Below are 27,946 nucleotides of genomic sequence, written 5' to 3' on the forward strand. Positions count from 1 at the left end.
TGATGCATTAGAATTTGCACTTACTACTATTCTTTTTCCAAGCTAGTAAAAAATGATTGCCACGTCAATCCAATGGCTTCTCATTTAAATAATTCTCAATAGTTGAAATAAGTTATAAGTTTCATGACAATGAACTTTTGGTTATTATTGATTCTCTTAAAATATGCAAACACATTCGAAAGGAAACACTCCACAAAATCAAAGTCTTTACAGATCATAAAAATCTGGAGTATTTTATGAGTTTGAGTCTTGAATCGATAGTAAGTAAGATGGAGTACGTTCCCTTCTAAATTGTTTTTTTAAAATATCATATTGATTTGACAAGCAACAAGGGAAACTATATACATTGTCTCGACGCTCTAATCTTGTACCTAAAAAAAAAAAGATACAATACATGACCAAACAAGATTCTATTATCGTGAAACCAATAAAATGTTAACTTTACACAATAACAAGCAAAGCTCCAAATGATCCCATCTTTCTTCTTTGAGTTTAAAAAAAAACTTTACAAGGCTCACTTTGCCCAAAACATCAAGCAAAGAATTCCAACTTTACACAATAACAAGCAAAGCTCCAAATGATCCCATATTTCTACAAGTGAAAAAATAACTTTACAAGGCTTGCTTTGCCCAATACATCGAGCAAAAAATTCAACAAGGATATACTAGTGATGAAAGCTTCTAAGAAGTTAAAGGATTACTCCATTTATTAAGAAATATTGTATATACCACTTGGATCACTTCAATTACATATACTTCGAACAAAACATGACCTTTTAACTAAATAACATTTTGAGATTAATAAAATGATAGAGCTCATCTTGTGAGTATTGGTGGCCTCAAATGTGAAACTTAGCAAACAATTTCTACACATATGTGATACATGCAACAAAGCCAAAGTCCCTCACCATCGATCTCATGGGTTGCTCCATCTATTGTTTATTCCTAATCACCCTTGGTCATTTGTGTTAATGGACTTGATCATCAATCTACCTTCCGAGGGTTTGATTTCATTCTTATGGTGATTGATAGATTTACCAAGATGACACACTTTATCCACACCCATAAGATAATTACTGGCAAAGGCATGACTTGCCTTTTCCTTGAATATATCTATCGTTATCATGGATACCACATGATGTTTCAAATCAAGGACCACAGTTTGTGTCAAGCTTTTGGAGAAGACTCCTCAAGCTCTTAAGCGTTCAAACCAACCTCTCTTTGGTCAACCACCTTCAAAGTAATGAACAAACATAAATTAAATCAAGTATTGTATAATCAATTATCATCCATATAATTGGGTGAATTTACTTCCTTTGGTTGAAGTCACCTGTGATAATACTAGTCGTACCTCTACTAGGCAAACTCCATTCTTGGCCAATTATGAAAGACGTGGTGAGTTAAAAGTTATCCTAATGTGAGAGACATAAAAAGACAAATATAAACACAGATTTTTTTTTGTTAGTAATGACAAGCAAGCCAATTTATTGTTAGGCAATTTCTATCTGACTACAAACCGTTCATTTTCTTCAACTACCACAATTCAACCAACCATTACGTGCTAAAAGGAAAAAAAAAAAGGTGACAACTTGATTTTACAAAGGAAACTTGCAAGACTCCCATAGTCCCTTGTATAGGAGAGAGATCAAGGGTATCACAACTAAAATACTTTATTAACTTGCTCACTTTGGTCAAAGCCTTATTCTTTGACATTAAGAAAGAAAAGTTATTGACGATTATGACATTGACATTGTGGGGTCCACCTTCACGACCCTTTTTAACACCCCACACTAGACAATAAACTTTGGTGCTTGAAAACTAGAGTAGGGGGCTTACAAATTGTGACCCACCATAATCTCTCAAAACGGTTCAAGAAAATAGTATCTTATCACATAGCCGGCTAACTTCAAGAATTTCCTATTAGACATAAGAATGAATGAAAATAGCATAAATTTCTATAAATATGTCCCACTTGCTTGCTTTTCTAGTTTAAGAAGAGACAAACGGGATTAGAATTCCCACAAGATTTATAAGAGTGTAATTAAAAAAACATATATGACCAAATTGCTGAATTGCCATTTAAGAAGAGTCTAAAGGGATTTGTGTATCTTTAATATTTTTTTTTGAGCTGTTAGACCACAACCTAGTAAGACTCACTTTCTTCGCCTTTTCCCCTAATATGGTTGCATCTAAGGTATTGGGAAAGCATCTCATTTGTGAAATTTTACTTGTTTTTTGTCTCCCTTCTCGTCCATGAATGCTACCTTTTTTCGCACAGTGACACTACAGCTTACACCAAAATTTTATTCTGGCCCCTTTTTGATATACAATAAAAATTCATCGTATAAAGTGATAGCCCAAATCTCATGTCATCTAGCTCCTCAACCAGGGTGTTGTTTATTGAACTCTATAAAGAAATATCATCGCACATTACAAGAGGAAGGACGTTTTTTTCTGCAAGCTACATATGGTGGATGTAAACACACTGCCATCTGCAGGTGGCATTCAAGGGGGAAAAAAAAAAATCACCAATGAGTTGCTTCCCCAACGGCATTTGACCAATCATCCCATGGAAAAAAGTGTTTAAGTACAACCTCATTGGCCCAATACGAAGTGTGGGCTTTGCAGTGCAAATTTATTATCCCCTGTTCCATATATAATGGGAAGATTACAATGAGGGCTGGAAATAATCATTATTATGTTAGTAAATTGCTTACAAACTAGCATTATTATAAAACGTCATATTTAATGATTGATGTCATGGTTCTCTCATTTGTAGCTCTTCAAAATGAACTAGCCTTCAATATGGCTTCAGCTTCAGTACTTCTTTGAGTCTTCATAAAAACAGCAGGTAACAATAGTTTCAATTTACAAATATGCAATATAGCCTCATAGATTTCCGGTTTTGTGTGGTTGCACACAGGCTAGTGAACATTTTACCAATGACATAGTAATATGTTCGGAGGATAGGATCAAAGAAGAATACATATTTGTAAAACACCTCAAAATTAAGAAAATTGTCGAGTGATCACAAGAGAGTCATTCTTCAAATCTTCATGCTCTTGCTTCTGTAGTTGGTAGCTACAAACAGTTGTCACAATAATTCAAAGAAGCCTTCGAGCTCACAACAAAATATTAACTAAATGTCAATGCCTCCATTTCTTCAAATGGCCTGCTTCCATGGATGGCTCTAGAAATCCACGGAACTGCACAACAAGTTCAAAAAGTTTTTTAAAAGACAAGAAGATACCAAAGGTTTGAACAGTAGGCAAGCTATATGATTTGGAGGGAGTTCATGTAAGCTCTCTATGCAAAGAAAAAGATGTGGCCAAGTATATTACTCAGAAGAAAATATGTATTAAGGCTTCCTAGGGTGGTTGGAGGGTATGGGAGAAAGAAGCCATAGTGCAGTGTCACACCACCCAGTATCCCCTCTTCCTGGTCTTTGACCAAGCTGAAGAGGAATCTACTAGACACACCCTAGAATTTTCCCACGATCATACACCAAGCTGAAGAGGAATCTACTAGACACAACCTAGAGTTTCCCCACGATTATACACCTAAGACCTTGGAATGTGAAACCACGTCCTTGCGTAAAAAGGGCCGTAGAAACTTAATTTATAGATGATTGCAACAAGCAAAAGCTCAGCACATGCTAGACAGAAAAGACAATCTGATGGCCCCCAATCCTTGGTGCCCCTTGTAGTATTTCTTTATGCTTTATTCTAGTAGATGAAGATTTCCTAGAGAGAAGGACAAAGCTCTGAAAGTAGGAGACCAAGGTGAGATCTTGAAGTCCCTCCAAGATCTGTTGACCAAAATATCCTTGAATTACAAGCAAATCAAGGCTCAGTTCCTGACAAATCTGGAATAACCTGTTGTTTACAGCAACCAGCAACCCTAATCCTCACTTTGCCCCTTGATTTGAGTACTTGGGGAGCTAAATTGAATCTTCCCTTGTATGCACTTTGCCCCTGCTGTAGACCACAAAATTGTTGAGCAAGCAATAATTAAGCACATTGTATTACACTAATTCCTATTCTGCTTTCCATTTACAGCCCCAAAAGACTTTATCTATATCATTGTTAGTGTTTGGGTACTACCCAGACACTAATAAATTCCTGAAAAACCTAGAATTACTTGCTGTCTACCGCAACCAGCAGCCCTAATCCTCACTTTGCCCCTCGATTTGAGTGCTTGGGGGGCTAAATTGAATCTTCTCTTGTTGCATGCACTTCACTCCTGCTGTAGATCACAAAACTGTGAGCAACCAAAGTCATTAAGTGCATTTTATTACATTAATTTGTATTTTGGTTACCATTTACAGCCCCAAAAAGGCTTTTTTTCTATCATTTATTAATTTTTTGGGTGCCATGCCCGAGAGAGCTGGGGTGCCACCCTAGATTGTTCAGTGACTCATGCCTATAAATAGGGCATGGGCATTCATCCATCAACAACCCAGCAATCTCAAATTCATTCTTCATCATTCCCCCCTTCATGCACTCCACACTTTCAACCTCAGCCCTCTACTGCTGCTGTCCACACTCCTATCCTGGCAATTATCTGAGTTTGTAGTATTGTCCAGTTGATTGTGACACCATACCAGCAAGCAATTTCATTTTGGAGTTCTTCACATTGCCATCAGCTCCAAACACTCCAAATTGCTCTGTTTTGAGGGGCGACTTGTTCTTCATCATTTCCACTACTACATTTACTGGTCTCATTCCTCCCTAGACTAGTATAATAGATCATCTTCATCATTATTGTGTGTTTTGACTCCTACTGCCACCCTAGCACCTAGGTGACAGTAGTCTCTTGATATTATCATACGATGTTACAAACTCAACTTGCTACAGTTTGTGCTCATGTTAAATCGTATATAGACACCCAGATTCTCTTGATGTAGGATGCAAACCTTTTGAAGGGTCTTCCTAGGAGGGTTTCCTTTCCACAATTAGTACTATTTGGAGGAAGATGGAATAGGATAGGCAAGCTTTCAGTTTCAATAATTACAAAGATTTTACACTTCCCTATAAGTGCTTGTGGGTGTCCCTCGTAAGGATTAAGACTTGCATTAGTTGATGTGAGCTCTGTGCTATTTTGGTAGGCCTACATGCCAATTGTTGTGCTACTACCAAAAGGATAAGCCCAAGATAGCCAAGCATAATTGGCTATGCCATGATGGCCTGCCACATTCCTATAGGTTGCATATGCCATAATCCACTGGATAGCCTATGATCACCCACTATTGGCATGCACATATGGCACAAGATTCACTTGATGCAAACTACGGATCCTTTACTGCTATCTTGGTAGGCTTTATATGCCAATGCTATGCTACAGGCAAAGGGATTAGCCCAAGACAGCCAAGCTTAACTAGCTATGCCATGATGGCCTATCATAATCCAACAGGTAGCCCATGATCGCTTGCGATGCATCATCCAAACGGCGTACTATGACTACTTGCCACAGCACTATTGTGCCACTGCGTTCATATGGGGCTGCCTACCCTTTCATGAATACCTTCTTATACTAGCTTTGTAATTTCCATATCACTCTTGTTACTTTGTTGTATTAATTTGGAGCTATTCATGTTGGCAATTCATCATAGTAACATGGGAAACCCATTTTCTAGCTTCCCCCATCCCGTTGCCATACCATCCCACTCCCATCCCTATGTTAGATCCCCCTCTTGTGGTGGCAGGGGATGGCAATCATAATGACATAGAATGGCCATTTCATAGCTTCCTGCAGCCTATCCTCAAACTGTCCCAATCACATCCCCTTGTCAGAACCCCCTCTGATGGTGACAGGGATGGCAATTCTAGTCCTCGTCCCTATTCCCGTTCCCATTCCCAAAACCCATCCCGTGTCACTATGATGGCAATTCCTGTCCCCATCCCTGTCCCTGTCGCCCGTCCCTTGTTACTATGCAGTTCATGATTCGAAACCAAAGATGTAGGCTATGTCACCTACAAGCATCAATAGGTGTCTCACTTGTTATTCAATAGTGCCCTCCATATCCCTTGAACATGGTAGACATGCCTTTACTGCTGACTTGTTTCTTTAATCATACCCGAATTTTCGAACAACACCTAAAAGAAACCAGCAAAGCAGCTTAGCACTAGTTCTTTGCTCCAACATACAGCATCTGGGAGATAAACATGGTAGACATTCATACTTATATTGCAGACAAGGTCTAAGGGTTGAGATGGTTGAAGGCATCACACTTATAACTTGAACAAGGTATATACTTAGATATGGTGAAAGCGATAGCAACTAGGCTGTACTTTTGACACCTCCAACACAGGTTGGTTTGGATTAGTCCTTACTAATCAGCTACCTGGCCGGTTTGCAGGTAACAAGTGCAACCCCTTCATATCTTTGTGCGTACCATGTCTAGTCAACAGCAATTCAATCACGTGTCTTGATACATGGCCCTAGTGGTATATGCATTGTATGATTCAACAATGTGCAATGTGATACTCAAAGCATGAAACTCATTATAACTATCTCATTTCAAGTACATATATCTTGCATAATATTATCATAATTTTGGTCTTGGTCCAAACAGTTATCGCTTCATTGTGACACACAGGAGGAAGTCACGAAACTGAATTCTTTTTGTAAAACAGTATTATTTTCAGGGTTTCATACAAAAGAGACTGTTTTTCTTTTTCAGATATTGTGTTTTCCACACCCTCCGCCATCACCTTCTCACCCTCGTGCATGTCCTCCTCCTCTTCCTCCATCTCTTCTTGCTGCACCTCTTCCTCCTCCATGTCCAACCCATCTCTCCCTCTTCCTTTCCTTTCCTCTGCACACTTCTCCTCCTCTTAACTCTTCCACATGCTCCCCCTTCACCTCCTCCTTTGCCTTGGGTCTCCACCTCCTTGAGCAACAAATACCTCCCCATAAGGATTCCCCACAAGGGATCCACTCATGAACATCAAAGTTTCACTTTTATTTTGTATTAATATTATCCATATGTGGATGAGCAAGCGAAATGCATGTTTTTGTTTTGCACTTTAGACTTTTGACTCTTAGGGTCTAGGTGGAATGAAGATTTTCATTTAATGGATTTATTTCTTCCTCTAATATTATAAATATATAGTAATTTAAATTATATTAGATAAGATTTTTTGAACCTCCAAAAGTCTAGGTACCCAACTAAATGTAATGTGAAATGAAACCTCAAAACAAGAAACAAGATGAACCAAGTAGATGGTACCCTTCCTTGCATTGAGAGAGAAGTCTACAACCACAAAGCATTACCTTTAAAGAGAGTTGTGGCCTTCCAAACTTTAGATGACTCAAAAGAAGTTACCCTAGAATAAGTTGCATCAAACTCTTGAATGAATGTCAATGCTTGCCGCTTACCTTGAATACCACTGAGAGTATCAAACTCTGCAAGTTTGACCCCTCTCTTTTAAGGCTTTAGCTTGCCCTTTGAAGCCAATTACCATAAACAAGTGACTGCAAAAATGATTTGTTGCAATACCACTTTGACCAATATTAAAATGGCATTGTGTGGATTAGTCCCAGTTCCATGGGCAGCAAGCATACCAGGAGCTCCAAGAACATTGCCAGACATCTGAGTTGCATGTTAGGTACCATGACTAGGATTTTACATACCGGCTGCCATACCAAGATACATCTACTTAAAAATACCATGCAGTCCTAGCTGAGAACCAACTACATTTGTGCAATACATTTCAAAAGGACTAGTATCATTGCCCAACCATAGCATGAAAAACAAAACCACCAAGACATGTCCTAGTCCTAATGTGCAAACATAGCTTGCTGTCTTAAAGGCATAGAGGATGCAATTGCAATATGCCCACGCAATCTAGACCATGTTCCAAAGCTAACATTTCATTTGGTCATTAGATGCATCTAGTGCATTTTAAGGTTGCACCACATTAAATTTTGGAGTCACATGCTGTCATCAAAAGGTGCTTTCTTCCTTTCATTCTTGCTTCCCATCTTGGTGACTGAATAGATTCAGCAAATTGTAGGTCCTTCATAAGCTGAGACAATGTCACCATTGTTGTCATGCGCTGCGCTTTGAATTGGGATTAGAATCCTCTTTCTCTTGCTGATTTTTGGCTTCTTGAGGCATTGAAGTACCGATTTCATAAGCCCACCCTGCATTTTCAGCATGATGCCCATCCTGAATACCCATTCCACTGTCAAGCAATGCATTATTTCCATTGTCGTTGGATTCATCATAATGAGATTCTTCACTGCTTGAAGACATGGTTGCTGAATTTTATCACACTGAAAACAATTCTAGCGATTTGTTTGCAATTTGGCTTCCAATCAGGTGCTATGGTCCCATCTACTCAAGGGAGTTGATGTATCCCAACAATGGAACCATGAAACCACACTAACTTGACTGAAAAGAATGGTAGATCCTTGATCTACAGATGATTAGCACAAGCAACTTTTACATTAGTAGATAAATTCAGCACATGCCAAAGAAATGAGACAACCTCGCCCCAAACCCATGGTGTCCCTTGTGGTATTTTTTAATGCTTTAGTCGCCATGGGCCCTACGAAGCTTATAGTTTGGTAGGATTTGTAGCCCATCCTTATCGGATGCATTGAAATTCTGTTACTTCACAAGCAGAAGCCCTCCTCCTCTCAGGCCATTTGAGTTGGGAAGGTGCTCCCATGAGTATCCTTCACCTATTGGGAGTATTTGATTGGTGCCCATAGGTGCAGTGGAGTATGCACCTTGCTTGGCTCAAGTCTGTTGTATTTTGTGAGAGACCATAGTGACCATAGGGCCAACCACCTTGCCCACATCATCCTTTCTTTCAATCTGTTACAAGTGCAACAATGCCTAGAAGTGTTAAGAGCAAAGGAAACATCAAGTCGGGTACTGCATTTTTCCATCCTGTGCCTTCCACCTTCTTTCCCCTGCTATCCACCCTCTTTCTCAGCTGATCACCTTCACTACCTGCTGTTTGCTACACATCCCAGCCCTGAAACTCCACACATGGTGACATTCCTCATCCTTCAGCTGCCCAATCCCTTTCCTTTTCTGTCCATACTATTTCTAGCTGTTCTCCCTCAGATTTCGTGCTGATTTTCACTGTTCTCAGCAAGCAATCCCTCCTCTCTTTTTGTCCTTCACTGTCAGCACTGATTTGTGCAAAATTTCCCTACTTTTGCTGCTGGTTTCCCCTAATTCCAGTAAGGTACAGCCATGGTGAAGGACACATTTTGGAGCCACACACGCATCATTAGTGACTATGCAAGTAGTGGTGGCTCGAAGTGGTGGGAATGCAACTACTACCATGTCATACACACAGGGAGCGTTACATGAGTGAAGGATTATCTTGCTCGTGTTAGTGATAAGGATATTGATAATTGCCCTGATGTGCCTAATGATGTATATGCCAGTTTAGAACATTAGAGATGGCAACACCTTGTGGTTAGTGCACCACATGAGGATGATACTTCATGGTCAAGTGCACGTCCTACAATTCCACCTCCTCCCGTAGGTGGCAGTGCCACAAAGTGGGGTAGAGTGTGCATGGATATTGGTGGCTTTTGCTAGTGCCAACATCTCTATGAATATAGATACAGAGGCCACTCAGGCAAGTGCAGGTGCTTCTGTTAAGGGTCTAGTTGCTTCGCAGACCCCTTTGCCACATCTTGGGGGCGCGTAGGGTGGCAGTAGCTCGTTACAAAGCAAGTGCAGGTACCACTGGGGCAGTAAGGGCTGCAAGAGGATCATTGGAAAGCGCAAGTATTGCAGCAGCCCTTCAAAAGCAAGCAAAGGCAAAGGCTACTTGTGAGATCACGAGATTGTTTATACAATGCACCATCCTTTTCCATGTTGCACGTACAAATAGGTGGAAAAGGACCATCAAGGCCATCAGTCGGATTGGATGTGAGTGGGAGGGCCCGTCCTATGAGGCTTTGTGCACACGTGAGCTTGTTAGAAAGAAACGAGTTGTACAGCTAGAGATGTAGCATTTGAAGACTACTTAGTAGAAATATGGTTGCACTATTTTGTGTAATGGATGGACAAATGTGAGGAGGAGGAATGTGTATAATATTTTGGCATTCTCTTGCAAAGGAACCATGTTCTTGCATGCCATAGATGCATCGACAGTAAGGACAATGATTACAGGAGAGTACATCTATAGGCACATCAGGGCTGCCCTTTTGGAGATTGGTATACAGAATGTAGTACAGGTCATCACTGACAATGGCAGTAACTGTGTGGCTATGGGTGCTTTGTTAGAGAGTGAGATCTCTAAGATCATGTGGACTCCATGCACATCACATTGTTTAGATCTACTCATGGAGGATTTGGAAAAGCTTGGATGGATAGATGACCTCTTCAAGAGAGGTAGAAGCATGGTAAAGTTTGTGACAAAAAGGACTAGAGTGCATGCCATTTTTAGGGCAAACAATGATTTGGATCTTTTGAAGCCATCAATCACTCACTTCACTCACATGTTTATGGTTATGGAGAGACTTGTTAGAGTCCGCCGCTAGGGGAGTGGGCTGCATGGGATGAGAGGAAGCAGCCTAAGGCTTTGACATTTATTAAAAATGTCATGGATGAGGCCTATTGGGAGGATGCAAACACATTGGTAAAATCTTTGACTCCCCTTTACACAGTCTTGAGGATCATTGATATGGAGGGTAGTACTCTAGGCCTTTTGGGCGAGTACATGAATTAGATTGGAGAGATGCTTGAGTGAAACGTCTTCTTGTCTCGATATAAGTGAATCACCAACCATTCATTCTAATTTCACCTTTTTAATCATATATATGAATATATGATCTATCATGGTTCATAATTTATATTGCTATGTGGGTAACAAGCTAAATTTTATATGCATTGTAGACTAAAAGACATTTGTGTAGTGTGGAATAGGATATGGGATTGCTTTCACAAGCCAATCCATGTCGTTGCACATTGCTTGCATCCTCTTTGGCATAGCGAGGATCAATATGCAAGTCAGGAGCTTAAAGACGGGCTACAAGATTATTTTAGTAAGTGGACTAATGGAGATATTTCCATCATTCTGCGACTTGAGGATGATCTCCTCAAGTTTCATAATCACAAACTCTCATTTGCACGCCCCACAACAGAGTTATGTGAGACAAGCTCTAACCTCTGTCTTCGTGGGAGAAGTATAGAAATTGTGCTCCAACATTGGTGAGTAAAGTAACAAGTTTAAACTGTAAACATGTTGCATGATGCATCATACACTGATACATGTAAGTTGAAACTTGTAACATAAATAAGTGTAATGAATTTCTTCTTATTCTTTTATTGAAATTTGGTAGAAAATGATGGCTATCCATGTTCCCTGCACAATTGTGGTAGTGGTCCTATTGAGAGAAATTGAAGCATGTGGTTATTGTTTCACACCAAAAAGATAAATAAGTTGAAGACTATCAGCTTGAGAGATTGGTTTTTTGCCATTGTAACTTGCGCTTGATTGAGAATTCAAGTTACACACTTGAGCCAAAGCAAGTAAATATAGATAAGATTGACATAGAGAATGTGAGGGGCATTCTTACCATTCCAGAGAAGGAGATAGACATCTACAATATGTTATATAAGGAGATGTCTACACCTGCACAAGTCCAAGCATACATCAGCTAGAGCAAGAGAATCTCGACTTCAACGAGGAGTTGCTTCTACCTCTACGGATCCGATGGTTGATGATGCCGCCTCTTCTTCTAGTAGCAATACTCGTGCTCCTACTAGTAACCTTGAGGAGGTCGAGACAGAGATGGCTTTGGATGACGTTGAGAGACTCTCATAAGTCATTAGATTACAGAACATGATATCATGATTCAGACTTGTACTTTGCAAACTTGTTGTTAGTTGATTATGTAGATTCATGTTCACGGTTCAATGGCATTTGGATGACTCATGACTGGTGAGATATTGTGATACACCATACATCATGCATCATAGTTGTATTTCTTTTTCATGCATTATTTACTGAGTTACAACTCCCGAGTACTCTCTTTTTTGAGTCTATATGACATAATATGAGTCTATGACTATTCACTTTTGAGCCTTCAATCTTGAGTTTATTGTCTATAACAAGTTACAGTTTATTGTCTTAAATTGTTTTTTTTTTTTTTTTTGCAAGTAAAATATGGCTAATTGTATTACTTAGAAGGCTGAATACAACAAAGTGCACATGCTCAACAGACTAGCTCGAGCTGATGCAAATCACAAATCCATCATCTATGCAAGCCTCTCAAGGTAGTCTGGGGGGATGGGGGCAAGAAGCCATGGAGGGGGGGTGTATCGCCATCTAGGGCTGCCCACCTGCATCATGAAGAACAAGTCATGGCTGCCCCAAGTGTGCAGAAAGTGAAGACGGAGTTCGGGCTCGAGACAACTCGCCCTAGTTCCACTGGCCACAGAGGGAGTGGATGATGGAGGTCCAAAGCTATGCCAAAGTTGCATATACTGAAAGGCACTCCCCGCCAAAAAGCACCTAACAGTGTGCCTTCCAGATGTGCCATCTTGTAAAACTTCCTATGATCTCCCATGCCTTTGAGTGCTCTGCTATGGACTCCAATACTTGGCGGATGGGTAAAGCCTCCAAGCCAACCACTGCACAAGGCCCACCCTTGATGAGAAAAATCATGTCATGCATCCTGGCCTCATACAAAAGGTGACGGCCCTAGCTGACTACTTGCCAGCAAAAAGTCCCTCCACGAGATACATCCAAGGCTGGGTGCCATATAACAGAGAATACGAGAGGCTTCTCTCCACACGAGCTGTGCTGCCTCGCAAGAGCAAAGGCAGCGCGTTGGAGTTTCCAAATGTTGCTGTTGGTAGCGCTTAGAACCTCCATCCTATTGCATGTGGGCCAACCAACTCCCAATAGCCAAACCCCCATGTGCCAAAAGCCAAAGGAAATACAACGCCCTCCTCCGTCTCCAGCTGTCCCATAGGTGACGCCTGAATCTCTGACAGAAGGCATCCATGATGCTATGCTCCGCCAAGTATCTGCTACGCGAAGGCGCCCAATCCATCTCTTCTTGCATCAGGCATGTCTACCAATCCTGGCTGCGTACTCCAAGAACCTCAAAGGCTTCTTGGCAACCACAGTGGCCGGCCATAGCCACTCTCCAGTGTCCCACTCCAACTCATCAAGTGGCATGCTCTCCCATATCCAAAGGCGCCACTACCGAAACTCCTCCTAGGGCACATAAGGGTCCAATCACTAGGTCTTCCCTTGGAGTCCGACCACACAAATCCTCCTCCAGGAAAGGACAGCAATCTCCTCATTGTGTTGTCCTTTGTCAAGAGTTAGACACCCCCCATCCTACACGGTAAAGGTCTCGCATGGGGCACTACCCACTCAACCTCCCACCTGTAAGGGGATACCTACCGGTAAGAATCTAGCAGCCCACACCTCCCTAGGCTCCACTGGCTCTTGGATCGGGGGATCTAGTCACTCCTGAGGGATCGTTGAGTCAATCTCCCTCCTCAGCTCAAAGATCCTGATGCCCGTTGCAACACCTTATGATCTGCCATCCTGTACACCTCCCTTCACGTCCTAATAGTACGAGCAATGCCAACCTCCCAACCAGCCCACTGGATATGGGACCGCTCACCTATCTGTATCCTGTCCCGATCTCTGACCTAGGGGTTGTAAAGGCCTTGCCACACTCGAAGTAAACTGTGGAGAAAGGAAGATCTGGGTGGTGTGATCTGGGCAGTCATGAAGATCCATCTCAAGGATGGCCTCCAACCCCCGTCAAAGCCTCGGTCTGCACTCCTCGAGACTCTCCTACAAAAGGATCTTCCAGGTCTACCCGCCTCGTGTGAGACCACGGACCACTAGCTTTCCCAAAAGGGCCAAGCTCTAAAACTCTGGGTCAATGATCCCAAGCCCTCCCTCAGTCCGATGTCGGATGATGGTCGCCCACGCCACCTTGGCCCGGGAGTCCCTCAAAACGTCTGAGCCAGCCCAGAGAAAATTCCGCACTAGACGGCGAAGCCAAACCACACGAGACCAGAATAAACACCAACACAAGGCAATGTACCAAGCTGTCGCTAGGAGGACCTAGTTGACCACCAAGGCTCGGCCCACTAAAGAAAGGTGGAGAATGCTCTAGTAGGTCAGCTTCCGCCTAATAGAGTCGAGAACTGGAAGAAACTACTGGGCAGGAGTGATGTCGAGCCCCACTTGGAACCCTAGATATTGAACGGTCTTTCCCCTGCACACCCATCTGAACCCCAGGTGAACACCCAACTCCGTGGGCAAGAGTGATGTCGGGCCCCACCTAGAACCCTAGATATCGGACGGTCTGCCCCCTGCACACCCATCTGAACCCTAGGTGGACACCCCACTCCGTGCTGGAGTTCGGATCTGTAAGAAAACCAACCGACTTTTGCCAGTTGATTTTCGCTCCAGATGCAATGTAAAATACCTCCAGAGCAAGTCTCACTCTCTCTAATATCAGCTCATCATCCTCTACATAAAGAGCGGGGTATCATCTGTATACTCTGAGTCCAACAACTCAGTTTCCTCCCTCACCGAAAGTCGCAGGCCACATAGCCCGCTCACTCGTGAGAGGAGGAAATAGAACATTGTCTCTGCAAAGAGTAGGAATAGATATGGGGCAAGAGGGCAACCTTGCCGAACAAATCTCTCTAGCCGAAACTCCTCCCCCCTCCAGCCACCAATAAAAACCTTGCTAGTAGCCAATCTGTAAAGTGTCAAAATCCTGCATATCCATGCCTGGGGGAAACCTACCCTCACCATGGTGCCCTCTAAGAAGTCCCAGTCAAACCTGTCATAAGCCTTCTCGAAGTCCACGAGTACTGCCAATCCTTGACCATTGTCTTGAGCCCACTCAGTTGCCTCGAAAAAAGTAAAGACATTGTCTAGGATGCTCCTATTCTGGACAAAACCTTTATGTGTGTCATGAATGATGTTTGGAAGCACGGTGCGGAGTCGACTCCCAATCATCTTGGCCACGGCCTTATGGGTCATTGACAACAAGGTGATCGGTCTCCACTGGGATAGCTCCAAGCAATCTCTCCCTTTGGGGAGGATACTAACAAGGCCTACTGATAAACTCCCTGGCATCCTCCTGAGTCGAGAATCTCCTGAAAGGCCAGTAGTAGGGGATCCTTCACCACCTCCCAGTAGGTAGTGAAAAAGGCCTTAGAAAGACCATCCTCTCCCGGGAATTTCTGCCCATCCTGTGCATTGAAGGCCTCAACTAGCTCCTTCTCTGTGAAGGGGTCTAGAAGGGAGCGTCCCATCTCCTCTGTGACCAGGGGCGGAATGGAATTCCAAACCTGCATTCTACATAGTTGTACTATGGCTGAGGCTGCCTCCTGCTGAAAAAGCTATTGGTAGAAGTCAGTGGCAATCTCCAACACCTCAACTGGGCTAGAGTGAATCCTCCCGTAGTGATCACGGAGGCTGCGAATCTGGTCTCTTGAGGTGCGAGCCTGTGCACTTGAAAAACCTCATTGCACATCGTGTCCTCCTTCCGCGCCCAAAAAGCTACTGAGGTACGGAAGGAGAATTCAGAGCGCCTGTCCTCAAGGCTAGCGAGGACTACCCGTATGCGCACCTCTTACATGTGGAGAGTGGGATTCCTTGGTGCCCCCTCGAGTAGTCTCTATGTTGCAGCTAGGTCTCGCCGGAGTGCTCCCTCCTCCTCCCAACTCTGCTATCGGGCATGTAGGGCTGCCTCTCCTGGCAGATCTTGCTCGACTTCGCTAAGGCCTCTGCAACCTCCTCTGCAATCCGTTCCCTCCTAGCCCACTCCCTAGTCCAAAGCTGCTCAATCTACCTCCTCACCTCCTCCCCCCTGTAGATCAAGTTTGGGATCCCATAGGATCGTGTGCCATGGGCTGAAGCGGGAGCATCAAGAGTGAGCGGTACCGGGCAGCCCTACCTGGCCTCCACAAGAGCACCCCCACTCTCCCACATAGAGCCTGTCCAGTCGCTCTAGAAGAGCTCTGCCCAGCCGTCTGTATCCCCAAGAGAAGTCCAGTGACCTCTCCCTCCTGTGGAAAGCTGGGTCCCGCCAAGCATCATGTGCTCCTACTGCGAGGAGGAAGACCTCCCATGCCTCTTGCTCCTCCCTTGCCATACTGTGGTAATCTCTGCCTCTACCCTGCTGGTCCTCTAAGGCCTCTAGGTTGTTGAAGTCTCCTCCAACAATCCAAGAATCCACCTCTGGAAGTCCTGCTGCAATCTCCACCCAAAACGTGTTGCGTACCCTCACCTCAATAGGAGCATAAACATTGAGGACTCCAAGGCACAAGTCCCCTATATCTATATATCTAGTCTGATCCATAGGACCCTCCCTACCACAATCGCCCCGTGGTCTCATACACAGGCGGTGAGGCTTGGGCCAATTGAGGTGCATACGCCTCCACTCCTGCCGTGGGCACCGATGGAGTACTCCCAGTAGGTGTGTCAGCAGCTTGGAAGTACATTCCCTACTCGATGGGCTTGGGAGGGGGTGAGCTTGTGCTCCTGAAGAAGTAAGATGTTAATCCGTCCAGCAAGAGGAGGCTACAGCTCTTGCTCAACAATCAATTTCCTAGAACCATGTGCCCCACTGTAGTGGAGGTTGTTCACGTTCCAAGATGCTAGGTGCAGACTCATGGGAAAACCTGTGACTAGTCAAACAAGCATTTGTTCGGTGTGGAAGCTGCTAATGAAGAGGAAGAGCTATGGGGCATGCGAATGCACTTAGCCGCAGGCTTGGAGGGTGAGCTTCATTCCCCCATGGTAGCTCTCGGGCAAACCATAGGGGTGATAGATACTCTAGGCGGTACCACCAGGGCATCTATCAGCCAAAGACTAAGAGGCGTGACTCTGTACATTGGTAGAAGCGGACAGCCTGTGTGAGGGGCCACTTGATCACATCCATCGGTGAACTCCACTGTGAAGGGGCTCGAAAAATAATGCTTAGATGTGGGACCTCGGCTCCAGCCCACCAGTTAATGTCCATCATGCACCTTGGCCACTACTGGGAAAAAAGTGCTAGTCCTCCTCCCATCCACTGGGAGATGTGGTCTGCAACCTGGCCCCTCATTTTCTCCTCTCTGTGTCATCCTCTAGTCTCCTAAATGAGAGGCCTGAAAGAAGAAAGCATCATTTGGTCCATCCGGTGGTGCTAGTAAATGGACCTCCACGCTCCTTGACTTGCACACCACGAAGATCCCCATCTCCAGAGGTAGTGGAAACTCTCCGCACTGCGGAAAAACTCCTGGGGGAGCAATTGCGCCTGTGGAGGGAAGGTGTAATGGACGGTTGGACCAGATGAGCTAGTGGATGTGTGGTGTGGTGTGGCGGGGGGGGCGCTGAGATGCCTTAGTGGGTGGTGGGGGTGGAGGCTTGTGATTCTACTAGGTGAGATGAACTGATGAGGGGGGGAGGGGTTTTGCCATTGCCCGCCCTTCTGCTCTCTGCTATCGTGACTGTGCCTGAGGGGGCTAGCTCTGAGGCCCCCCCTACCGTCCCCCTCTCTGTCGTTGCCGAACGGACCTGTGTGAAACCGTCAGCATCCACCTATGGTTCTGCCAGCTGAGCCGCCTTGGCTTCGAATCGCATGCAGTCTGTTGCCTGATACCCAAAGACATGGCATCGCAAGCACTGGCCAAGCTGCCCTATCACAGTAACCTACTGCCTGAAAGAGTGTCTGCCTGCCTCAATCTCAAGAAACTTGGGTATGTCCTTTGTATCTTTTACAGCTACCCGTACCTCCTGGACTCCTATGGTTGTCACTACATCCGCGAAGGAGGGAGGAAGAACTGTGCCAAAAAGCCGTCCAAAGTCCTCCACTAACTGACGATACTTTACTGCCAGTCCGAGAAATAGAAGGATGACCGGGTATCTAGGAAACCTGTTCTGGAGCGTCAACTCCTCCACTATGAAGCCACTATACCAAGAACCATGTAAGTGACCCCCTTTGTGAAGGCATAAGGTGAGCTATCCACTAGCTCGCAGGTTGCATCCACGGAGGTGAGTTGAACCATGAAGATCCTCTGACCCATGAGAACTGCTTTTGTAATCTGCGCTGTGCCAACGCATAGCGTGGAGTGAAGCCAATCCCGAAGCTGAGCCCTGGATGGAGAGTGTCCTACGACCTGTACATAGATTGTTATTTCTTTCAATTCCAGTTCTGTGGCACGAACAGAAAGGAGCTATTCCTCAGAGAGGATGACGCGCAAGGTGTTTGACAAGGGGGCACTCGTAGAATGCTCCACCGTCTAACCAAAGGTTTCCATTGCGCGTCAGTGCTAGGGGCTACCAATTTAGCTGGGGGAAATGTTGCTGCAGACGAAGCAACGAAAGCTAATGGTATGAACGTGCAGCATAGGATGGAGACATCGGAACAAGTTGACCGGGGAGGTCTTTCATGCGTGAGGTAGAGGGCAAAACCGCCACAGTAGGTCTGTGGTCAAGGAGCGACTGTCCCTTCCTCTGCTCCGCAGGGATTCCAAGGCATAGCAGACAGGCGTGCTTTGCACCAATGTCTTGGATCAGGCAGCTGGAGGTTGAACTGGACTGGCAAGCAAATTAGGTGGACTTGGCGGGCGCTAGTGAAGCTTAGCTCATAGGAGAGGAGAAGAACTAGTTGTGCAGGCAACGTTCAACCAAAGGAGGTAGAAGTGCCATCAAATAGACCGGGGGCTAGGTAGGTGACGCAACTAGAGGTGGACGCAGGGGGCAACACCTGTAGCGCTATAGGCGCAGGCGGCGTGGTTCAAGCAACGGGACGGGCGCTTGTTGGTGGCGACTTTGCCTGGGAGCGGGCTGCCTCTAGCGACGCAGGTGGTCCACGTCGTCCTTAAATTGAATCATGATTTGTTTTACTTAAAACTTGTCAAATCTCAATTATCTTCTAAGTTCTAATGTTATATTGTTAAGAAATTTAAGTGTTTTGATGTAGAGGTTTAACTAATAAGCGGTGTTACTCCATATTTTTTTAGTTATATTCATGACTATATATATTTTTATTTTTTATATCCATATTTTTTGAATATCCATTTTCCCATTTCGCCGTTTCGGAGCAGGGTCGAAATTCCATTTCGCCACTCCCAAACACATTTCTATTTCACCATTTCTGAAACTCCTGGCAACTATGAATGGAATAGCTAGCAATTAAGGAGGATTTCTAGTTCATGTAGCTAGTGGCACTAAGGCTCTAGTAGTTGTTAGCTAGTTGACACATATGCAACAAGATGGGGTTTACAAGCATTGTCCACAACATCCTTGTGAGGTTGCACATCTAGTTTGAAGAGGATCTTGCAAGATCCCTTGTCAAGTAGAGCCTAGCAATGTGGTTGGTCACTTGGATGCTTTTTGCTCCTAGTCAATCAATTAGAAACACTACTTACTCTACATGACTAAGGTGCATGGTAGGATCTTTGTCATTAAGACTCGTTCATATGTAGTGGTATGCATGAAGGCTTTGCCAAGTTGATAAATAGTGAAGTCCTTTTTTTTTGGGCAAATAAAGTGTGGCTAATTATATTACTTCAATAAAAACCTGAATACAAGGAAGTGCTCCTGTATAATAGCATAGTTGTCAGGTACGAAAAGTACGGTATGGTACGGTACGATAAAATACGGTACTAAATGGTACCTTAAGATTTTATAAGGTACGGTACGATATTAGTATGAAAAAAAAAATTAACTTCATTATTTTGAACTATAGATGATAGAGCAGATGTTTAAAGTCTAAATAGCAATGCTATTGGAGTATATAAGATGAATACTTGAGGGTAACATGCCAAAACCTCTATGGCATATGCCGCATGCGGAACATGCGCTACAACTTACAAGTACATACATAGGAGTGGATATATCATACATGAATGATTATACAAATAAGAGGCATGTATGCTTGAGAGAGAGAAGGTTGAGAGAGAGAGAGAGAGAGAGAGAGAGAGAGAGAGAGAGAGAGAGAGACGAAATGACATGAGATGCTTTATTAACATCTACAAGAGGCCAAAATGACTTGTGAGACCAACAGTTACTAAACAAACCACCAAAGGTTTTGATAAAAGATTTATGAACTTTGTTATGGTTTTGTTTGGCATTGCTAAGGCTTAGTAGCTACCGATCGTACATTCACTAATTCGTGTACTCTCAGAAGGTACATTAGGCCAAGCTATCCTTTGGCCTAGTTTTATTAGCAATGTGTACTAATGCTTTGGGTTGGGCGGTGCAAAATGAGTTGTGAACAAAGGTAAAATCAATAGGATTAAGCTACTTGATGATTCTCAAATGGTGCTGAATTTATTTATTGATGACACTAACATGTTGTAAAAAATGATGGGACATCAATTAGAAACGTTTGGAATTGCTTGAATACCTTGTGTATGGCCTTTGGCTCTAGGATAAATCATAACAAAACATGTATGAGGAGTCTAATCAAGCTTCCACCCCCTTTCTTGGTTCATCGATCAAGGCTACAAAATCACCACCACCACACCAACAACAACAGTCAACAACCCAAACCACCACCAACAACAACCATGCAAAAAAAAAAAAAAGGTTTTTTTGTACGAATTTGTACGGTATGGTACGGTACGAACCGTATAGTACGAACCAGTTCATACCACATACGAGTGCAACTATGCTCAATAGACTAGCTAGAGCTGATGTAGAGTCACACATATATCAAATGTACAAACCTCTCAGGGCGGTCTAGGGGGAATGGGGGCAAGAAGCCATGGAGAGGGGGGTGTATCGCCATCTAGGGCTGCCTACATGCAATATGAAAAACAAGTCCTGGCCGCCCCAAGTGCACATGAAATGAGAACGGAGCTCCTGACGAGCTCTAGACTTGCCCTACACTTGGTCCCATCAGCCGTGGAGAGAGTGGATGATAGAGGTCCAGAGTTTTGCTAAGGTCGCCTGTGCTGAAAGTCTCCGCCAAAAGCCTCCTGACACCGCGCCTTCCACATATGCCATCTAGTAAAACTCCCTATGATCTCCCATACCTTCGAACGGTCTACTGTGGGCTCTAGTACCTGGCGGATGGGCAGAGCCTCCAACCTAACCACTGTACATGATCCTACCTCAATAATGAATATCCTATCTTGCATCCCGGCCTCATATAGAAGGTGACGGCCCTGGCTGAATGCCTGCCAGTAGAAAGCTCCCCATGAGATACATCCAAGGCTAGGTGCTATGCGGCAGAGGATGCGGAATGCTCCTCTCCACACGAACTGCGCCGCCTCACACAACCAAAGGCAGTGCTTTGGAGTTTCCAAAGGCTACTATGTGCAGTGCTTACAACCTCCCTCCTTCTGCATCTCAGCTACCCAACTTCCCACCGCCGGACCTCCATGTGCAACCAGCCATGAGAAATACAATACCCTCCTTGGCCTCCACCTATCCCATAGGTGACACCAAAAGGTCCGTCGGAAAGTCTCCATGATGTTGTGCTCCGCCCATTGCCTGCTACGTGACAGCACCCAATCCATGTCCTCCTACATCAGTATGTGTCTGTCAATCCTGGCTATGTACTCCAGGAACCTCGATGGCTTCTTGGTGACCGCAATGGTGGCTGGCCAAAACCACTCTCCCAGATCCCACTCCAGCTCATCAAGTGGTCTGCCCTCCCATATCCAGAGGCGCCACTCCTTGAGCTCCTCCCAGAAGACATAAGGGTCTAGCCGCCATTTCTTTCCCTGAACGCCAACCACCCGAATCCTCCTCCATGGAAGGACAACTATCCCCTCATCCTGCTGCCCTCTGTCAAGGGCTAGACGCCCCCCCTCCTGTATGGTGAAGAAAGTCCCATGTGGGGCGCCTCCCACTCTACCTGCCACTTGTAGGGGGATACCTGTTGTTGAGAACCTAGCGGCCCATACCTCCTCTAGCAGCTCTCGTCTCGCGGAGGCAAGCCACTCTTGAGGCATAGCTGCGTCTATCTCCCTTCTCCTCAGCTCCACTCCTCTCTGGCAACCTGATGCTGCTGCAATACCCCCACGTCCATCATCCTATACATCTCCCGTCATGTCCTAATGGTAGGAGTCGGGCCGGGCCCACTGGATGTGGGGGTGCTCATCAATCTGTACCCCCTCCCAAACTCTAACCTGGGGGTTCCAAATCACGAACTGGTGATCTATCTCCTTCTGGCAGCCTAGGGGGCTCTGAATTAGGGTCGTACGGAGGCCCTAACACACATGAAGTAAAGTGCGTAGGAATGGGGATCTGGGGAGGGTGATCTGGGCTGTCGTGAAGATCCATCTCAGGGACGGCCTCCACTCACTGCCAAACCTCGGTCTACACTCCTGGAGACTCTCCTGCAATAGGACCTTCCAGGTCTGCCCTCTTGGTGTGAGGCTGCAAACTACTAGCTTGCCCAAAAGGACCATACTCTGATACTCGAGATCTATGATCCCCATCCCTCCCTCTGACCGATGCTAAATGATGGTCGCCCATGCCACCTTAGCCCGGGAATCCTTGGAGCCGTCTGACCCAACCCATAGAAAGTTCGGCACTAGGCGGCAAAGTTGTACCACACAGGACAAGGCGAAGCATCGACATGAGGCAATGTACCAAGCCGTCGCTAGGAAAACCTAGTTAACCACCAAGGCTCGGCCTGCTAGGGAGAGGCGAGTGATACTACAGTAGGTTAGCTTCCTCCGAATAGAGTCAAGGACTGGAAGAAACTATTGGGCGGAAGTGATGTCGAGTCCCTCCTGGAACCCTAGATAACGGATGGTCTGCGCTCTGCACACCCATCTAAATCCCAAGTGAACGCCCCACTCTTTGCTAGAGTCTGGGTCTGTAAGAAAACCAACAGACTTTCGCCAATTGATTTTTGCTCCCGCTGCAGTACAGAACACCTCGAGAGCTAGTCTCACTCTCTCTAGCATCAACTCATCACCCTCTACGTAGAGTGATGTATCATCTGCATACTCTGAGTCTAACAGCTCTATCTCCTCTCTCATTGGAAGACGGAGGCCGCGTAACCCACTCACACGTGACCTGAGAAAGTGAGACATCGCTTCTGCAAAGAGTAGGAACAGGTATGGGGCTAGGGGGCAGCCCTACCAAACCGATCTCTCCAGTCGAAACTCCTCCCGTCGCCTGCCATCTATGAGAACCCTTCTGGTGGCCGATCTGTAAAGTGTTGAGACCCCACGGATCCATGCCTGGGGGAAGCCCAACCTCACCATTGTGCCCTCTAAGAAATCCTAGTCCACCCTGTCATAGGCCTTCTCGAAATCCAAGAGTAGTACAACTAGTCCCTGACCACTATATTGGGCCCACTCCGTTGCCTCAAAAAATGTGAAGACATTCTCAAGGATGCTCCTATCCGGGACAAAGTTTGTGTGCGTGTCATAAGTGATCTCTTGAAGCACAGAGCGGAGTCGCCTACCAATCATCTTTGCTAGTGCCTTATAGGCCACTGACAACAAGGTGATCAGTCTCCACTGGGATAGCTCCAACCGGTCTCCCCCTTTGGAGAGGAGACTGATAAGACCTGCTGAAAGACTCCATGGCATCCGTTCGGAAGTGAAAATCTCCTGGAAGGCCAGCAATAAGGGGTCCTTGACCACCTCCCAGTAGGTAGTGAAAAAGGCCTTAGAGAGGCCATCCTCTCTTGGGCATTTCTGCCCCTCCTACGTATGAAAAGCCTCCTCTAGTTCCTTCTCTGTGAAGGGAGCTAGGAGCGAGCGTCCCATCTCCTCTGTGAGGAAGCATGGGATGTGATCCCAAACCTGTTGTCTATATCATTGTCCTCTACATGAAGCTCTCTCTTCCTGGAAAAGGCGCTTGTAGTAGTCGGTGGCAATCTCCATCACCTCGTATGGGCTAGAATGAGTCCTCCCATACTGATCCCGAAGACTACGTATCTCCTCTCTTGAAGTGCGAGGCTGATGCATCTAGAAAAATTCCATGCATATTGTGTCTCCTTTCCACACCCAGAATGCTGCTAAGGTACAAAATGAGAACTCCGAGCGCCTGTCCTCTAGACCTGCAATGGTTGCTCATGCGCGCACCTCCTGTGCGTGGAGGATGGGATCCCCTAGTGCCTCCTGTAGTAATCTTTGCATGGCTGCTAGGTCCCATCGGAGTGCTCTCTCCTCCCAGCTCTGCTACCTAGCCTATAAGGCTGCCTCCTAGCAGATACTGCTCGACTCAGCTAGGACCTCTGCAACTTCTTCTGCAATCCGGCCCCTCTTGCCCCACTCCCTAGTCCAAATCTACTCAATCTGTCTCTTCACCTCCTCCCTCCCATAGATCAAGTCAAGGATCTGACAGGATTACGTGTCTAGGGCAAATGGTGGGGGGTCAAGTGTCAAGAGAACCGAGCGGACAAAGTGGTGCCCGCCAACTGCCCTACCTGGCCTCCGTGAGAGCATCCCCACTCTCCCACGTAGAACCTGTCCAGCTGCTCCAACAGGACTCCGCCTAGCCACTTGTATCCCCAAAGAGAAATCCAACGATCTCTCCCTCTTGTGGAAAGTTGGGTCTCTCCAAGCATCTCGTGCTCCTATTGCAAGTAGGAATACCTCCCATGCCTCCTGCTCCTCCCCAGCCATGCCTTGGTAGTTTCTACCTCTGCCCTGCTGGTCCTCTAAGGCCTCCAGGTTGTTGAAGTCTCCTCCAACGATCTAGGAGTCCACCTCTGGGAGTCCTGCTGCGATCTCCACACGAAACTTGTTGCATATCCTAACCTCAATAGGGGCATAAACATTAAGGACTCCAAGGCATGAGTCTCCAATATCCAATCTGATCCATAGAACCCTCCCTGCCACGATCGTCCCGTGGTCTCGTACACAGGCGATGAGGCTCAAGCCAATAGAGATGCATACCCCTCCACTCCTGTTGTGGGCACAAATGGCGTGCTCCCAATAAGTGTGCGAACTAGCAGATAGTACCTTCCCTACCCGCTGGGCTTGGGCAGGAGTGAGCTTGTGCTCTTGTATCAATAAGATGCCGATCCGTCCGACAAGAGCAAGCTGCAGCTCAAACTGAATAATCAACCTCTTGGAACCACGTGCTCCACTATAATGGAGGTTGTTCACATTCCAAGATGCAAGATGTAAACTCATGGGGTTACCTATGACTAACCGAACAGACATCTGTTCGGTATGGAAACTGCTGACGAGGAAGAGAAGCTATGAGGCATGTGGATACACTTCGCTACTAGCGTGGACGGTGAGCTCCATTCCCCCATGATAGCCCTCGGGCCGGCCCTCAGGCCGACCACCGAGGCGATGGATACGCTTGGTGGTACCACCAGGGCTTCTATCAGCCAAGCTGAGAGATGAGACTCTGTGCACTGGTAGAAACGGGCCGCCCATGCCAAGGGCCAATCGATCACATCCATCGAGGCTCTCCACTACGGAGGGGCTCGAAAGATAACGCTCAGATGTGGGACCTCAGCCCTAGCCCACCAGTTAATGTCCATTGTGCAACACCTGGCTACTGCTAGGAGAAGAGTGTCAATTTACCTTCTCCCATCCACTGGGAGATGTGATTTGCCATGACACCAACCTTCCTTGGAATGGGTGGTGATAACCTGATTTAAGAGTTGATTACAGCAATAAATAAATGCACATAAAATGAAATACACACTTTACCATAACATTCTTGGACAGTATATACCCTGTTGGCCCCAAAACTGGCGCCCCTTGCGGTATTTCTTTAGCTTTCATTCAATTGGAAGGAGTATAACTCGAGATTCTTCAATCTCCTCCTGCTAACCAATTGCTCTTACTGTCATAAATGACCAACAAGCCTTTTGGGTCATTTGCCCATTGATTCACCCAGGACTTCTTCTCCAATTTGACCCTTGGCTGGCCAAATGCTGCCCCAAATCAATTCTGGATGGGCTGGCTCTTGAAATCTCTTGATAATCTTCAATTATCAGCTGCTGATTTCAATCCCTTGAGCCTTCAATCTCTGGCAGGGATCTCAAGGTGGCTGCTAAACCCTAATTTTGCTGTAAATTAGGGTTTACTGCAGAAATTACACATCAACCCACCAAAAATGGATGAAATCTCCTCCAAATGGCTGAGAATTGCTGAGAATGGCTGAGCATAGGCTGAAGATGAGAGAATGCTGTAAAGACAGAAAATTTTGAGATTTGTCGCGAAAAACTGATCAAAATCAGCTGCTGCCCTCCTGTACCAGCTCCAAACGGATGCACCAACAACAATAGGAGCATCAAATACTATGATCTTCAAGAGAAAGTGCATCAGCAGCAATTGCCAGCTTCCCAAGGTCAAGAATATGCAATCTCCATCACCAAAATGGTCTCCAATGGCTGGGAAATGGCCCCAAAAGCTGGCAGCAACAGTCCAACACCTCTTCCCAATAGTTCCAAAATGAAAAAACAAGATTTCCCTCTCCCTTCAGCCCTATTTAGCCTTTCTCCCACTTGCATGGGAAAGTTTTGCCAAGTGGCAGCTCTCATAATCCATTTTCAGCAATTTCCAGCCATTTAATTAATTTTCAGAATTAATTAATTCTGAAAATTAATTCAACCCTTAATCCATACCCAAAAATTTGACCTTGCCCATCCAAAAATTAATTGGCTTGGCCATTTGCAACCCAAAGTGGTCCCATGTATTAATTGACCCTTGGACAAGCATTAATCCATTAATTAATGCCTAGTCCCTAGTGTCACCACTGACACTTAATGGCCAATTAATGGTCCTAGGGAAAAAACTGACACCAAAATTCACCTAAAATCTAACAAGTGTAACTTGTTACAACTTTTGCCTTTGACACCCATCTTTTTCAGAGGGTCCTTCGGCCTTCAACTATGGAAAAGTAGCTTGCACCTCACATGTGCAACACATGTGCATCTTTTAATTGCACATTTGATTAATCCTTTAATCAAATGTCAATTAAACATAAGCAAAGCTCTTCACCTAGCTCTTCACCTCCTCCTCTATCTGGGTCGACGTCCAATCTCTTGTGTGAGATGTCTGAAGGAAAAAAACGTAGTTTGGTCCATCCGGTGGTGCCAGTAGATGGACCTTGCCGCTCTTCGACTTGCGTAGCACAAAGATTCCCACCTCCAAGGGTAGCGGGAACTCTCCGCACTCCGCAACTCTCAAGTAAGACCACGGCCCACTGCGAAAGAGCTCCTGTGGTAGCAACTGCACCTATCTTGAGAAAGTGTGACGAGCAATATAGACGGAGGAGCTGGCGGTTGTGTGGGGAGGGAGAGGGGGGGCTAGACTGCCGGTGAGTGGAGGACATCGGTGTATGGGGGTCCTCACCTCCTGTGGGGAGGGAAGGGATTGGAGGAGGGGGGGGGGGGGGGGGGGGGGGGGGGGGGGGTGGGGGGCGTTGTTGCTTGTGCAGGGTGAGGATAAGGGGTACTAGTCGGCGGGGGGGGATGGTGGAGAGGGGGAGGATTGAGGGGTGGTGGGGTGGTAGCAGGCACATGGCAGGTGTGGGGGACGGCCAATAGCTCTGGAGGGTGAGGGATGTGGACTAGGGTCGGCGGGAGGGGGGCTATTGGGGAAAATGAGGGGATGGGGGTGGGGGATGTGGGCCCTCGGGTGACATCGCCTATGATGCCTCTGTGGGGGGTGGATGTGTAGGCCTGCGGTCTTGCCGAGTGAGGCGAGGAGAGGAAGGGCCGCATGGTATTTTGCCGGGGGGCGACGCTCGCCCTCCGGCTCCCTGCTTTCGTGACTGTGCCTTAGGGGCTGGCTACGGCCCCCCCTACCATCTCTGGACTTGTGTGAAGCTGTCCGCGTCCACCTGTGGGCCTGTCGGCGAAGCTGCCTTGGCTCCAAAGCGCGTGCACTCTGCTGCCAAATGCCCAAAATCATGGCAACGCCCAGAATGCCCCATCACAATAACCTGCTGCCTAAAGAAGTGTGCGCCTACCTCAATCTCTAAAAACTGTGGTATGTTCTTTGTCTCTTTCACTACCACCCGTACCATTGGGACTCCTACGGCTGT

General features: G+C 45.9%; 1 protein-coding gene across 12 annotated transcripts in view; it reads right to left on the bottom strand.

The window, feature by feature from the left end:
- Nucleotides 1-274: 274 nt before the first annotated feature.
- Nucleotides 275-27,946, bottom strand: part of LOC148035630 (uncharacterized) — a 174,889-nt gene continuing 147,217 nt past the window's right edge. For 3 of the 12 annotated variants that reach the window (XM_087677614.1, XM_087677616.1, XM_087677615.1), the window contains one exon: nucleotides 2,076-2,644. In XM_087677614.1, the coding sequence (XP_087533740.1) occupies nucleotides 2,525-2,644 (120 nt within the window). In that variant the 3' untranslated portion in view covers nucleotides 2,076-2,524. The other 9 variants (XR_015690852.1, XR_015690851.1, XR_015690850.1 and 6 more) reach the window with 8 other exon arrangements.

This window comes from Lygodium microphyllum, chromosome 5 (assembly GCF_053477565.2).
Source record: "Lygodium microphyllum isolate KBCC chromosome 5, Lygodium_microphyllum_v1.1.10, whole genome shotgun sequence".
Classification (NCBI taxonomy): Eukaryota; Viridiplantae; Streptophyta; class Polypodiopsida; order Schizaeales; family Lygodiaceae; genus Lygodium; species Lygodium microphyllum.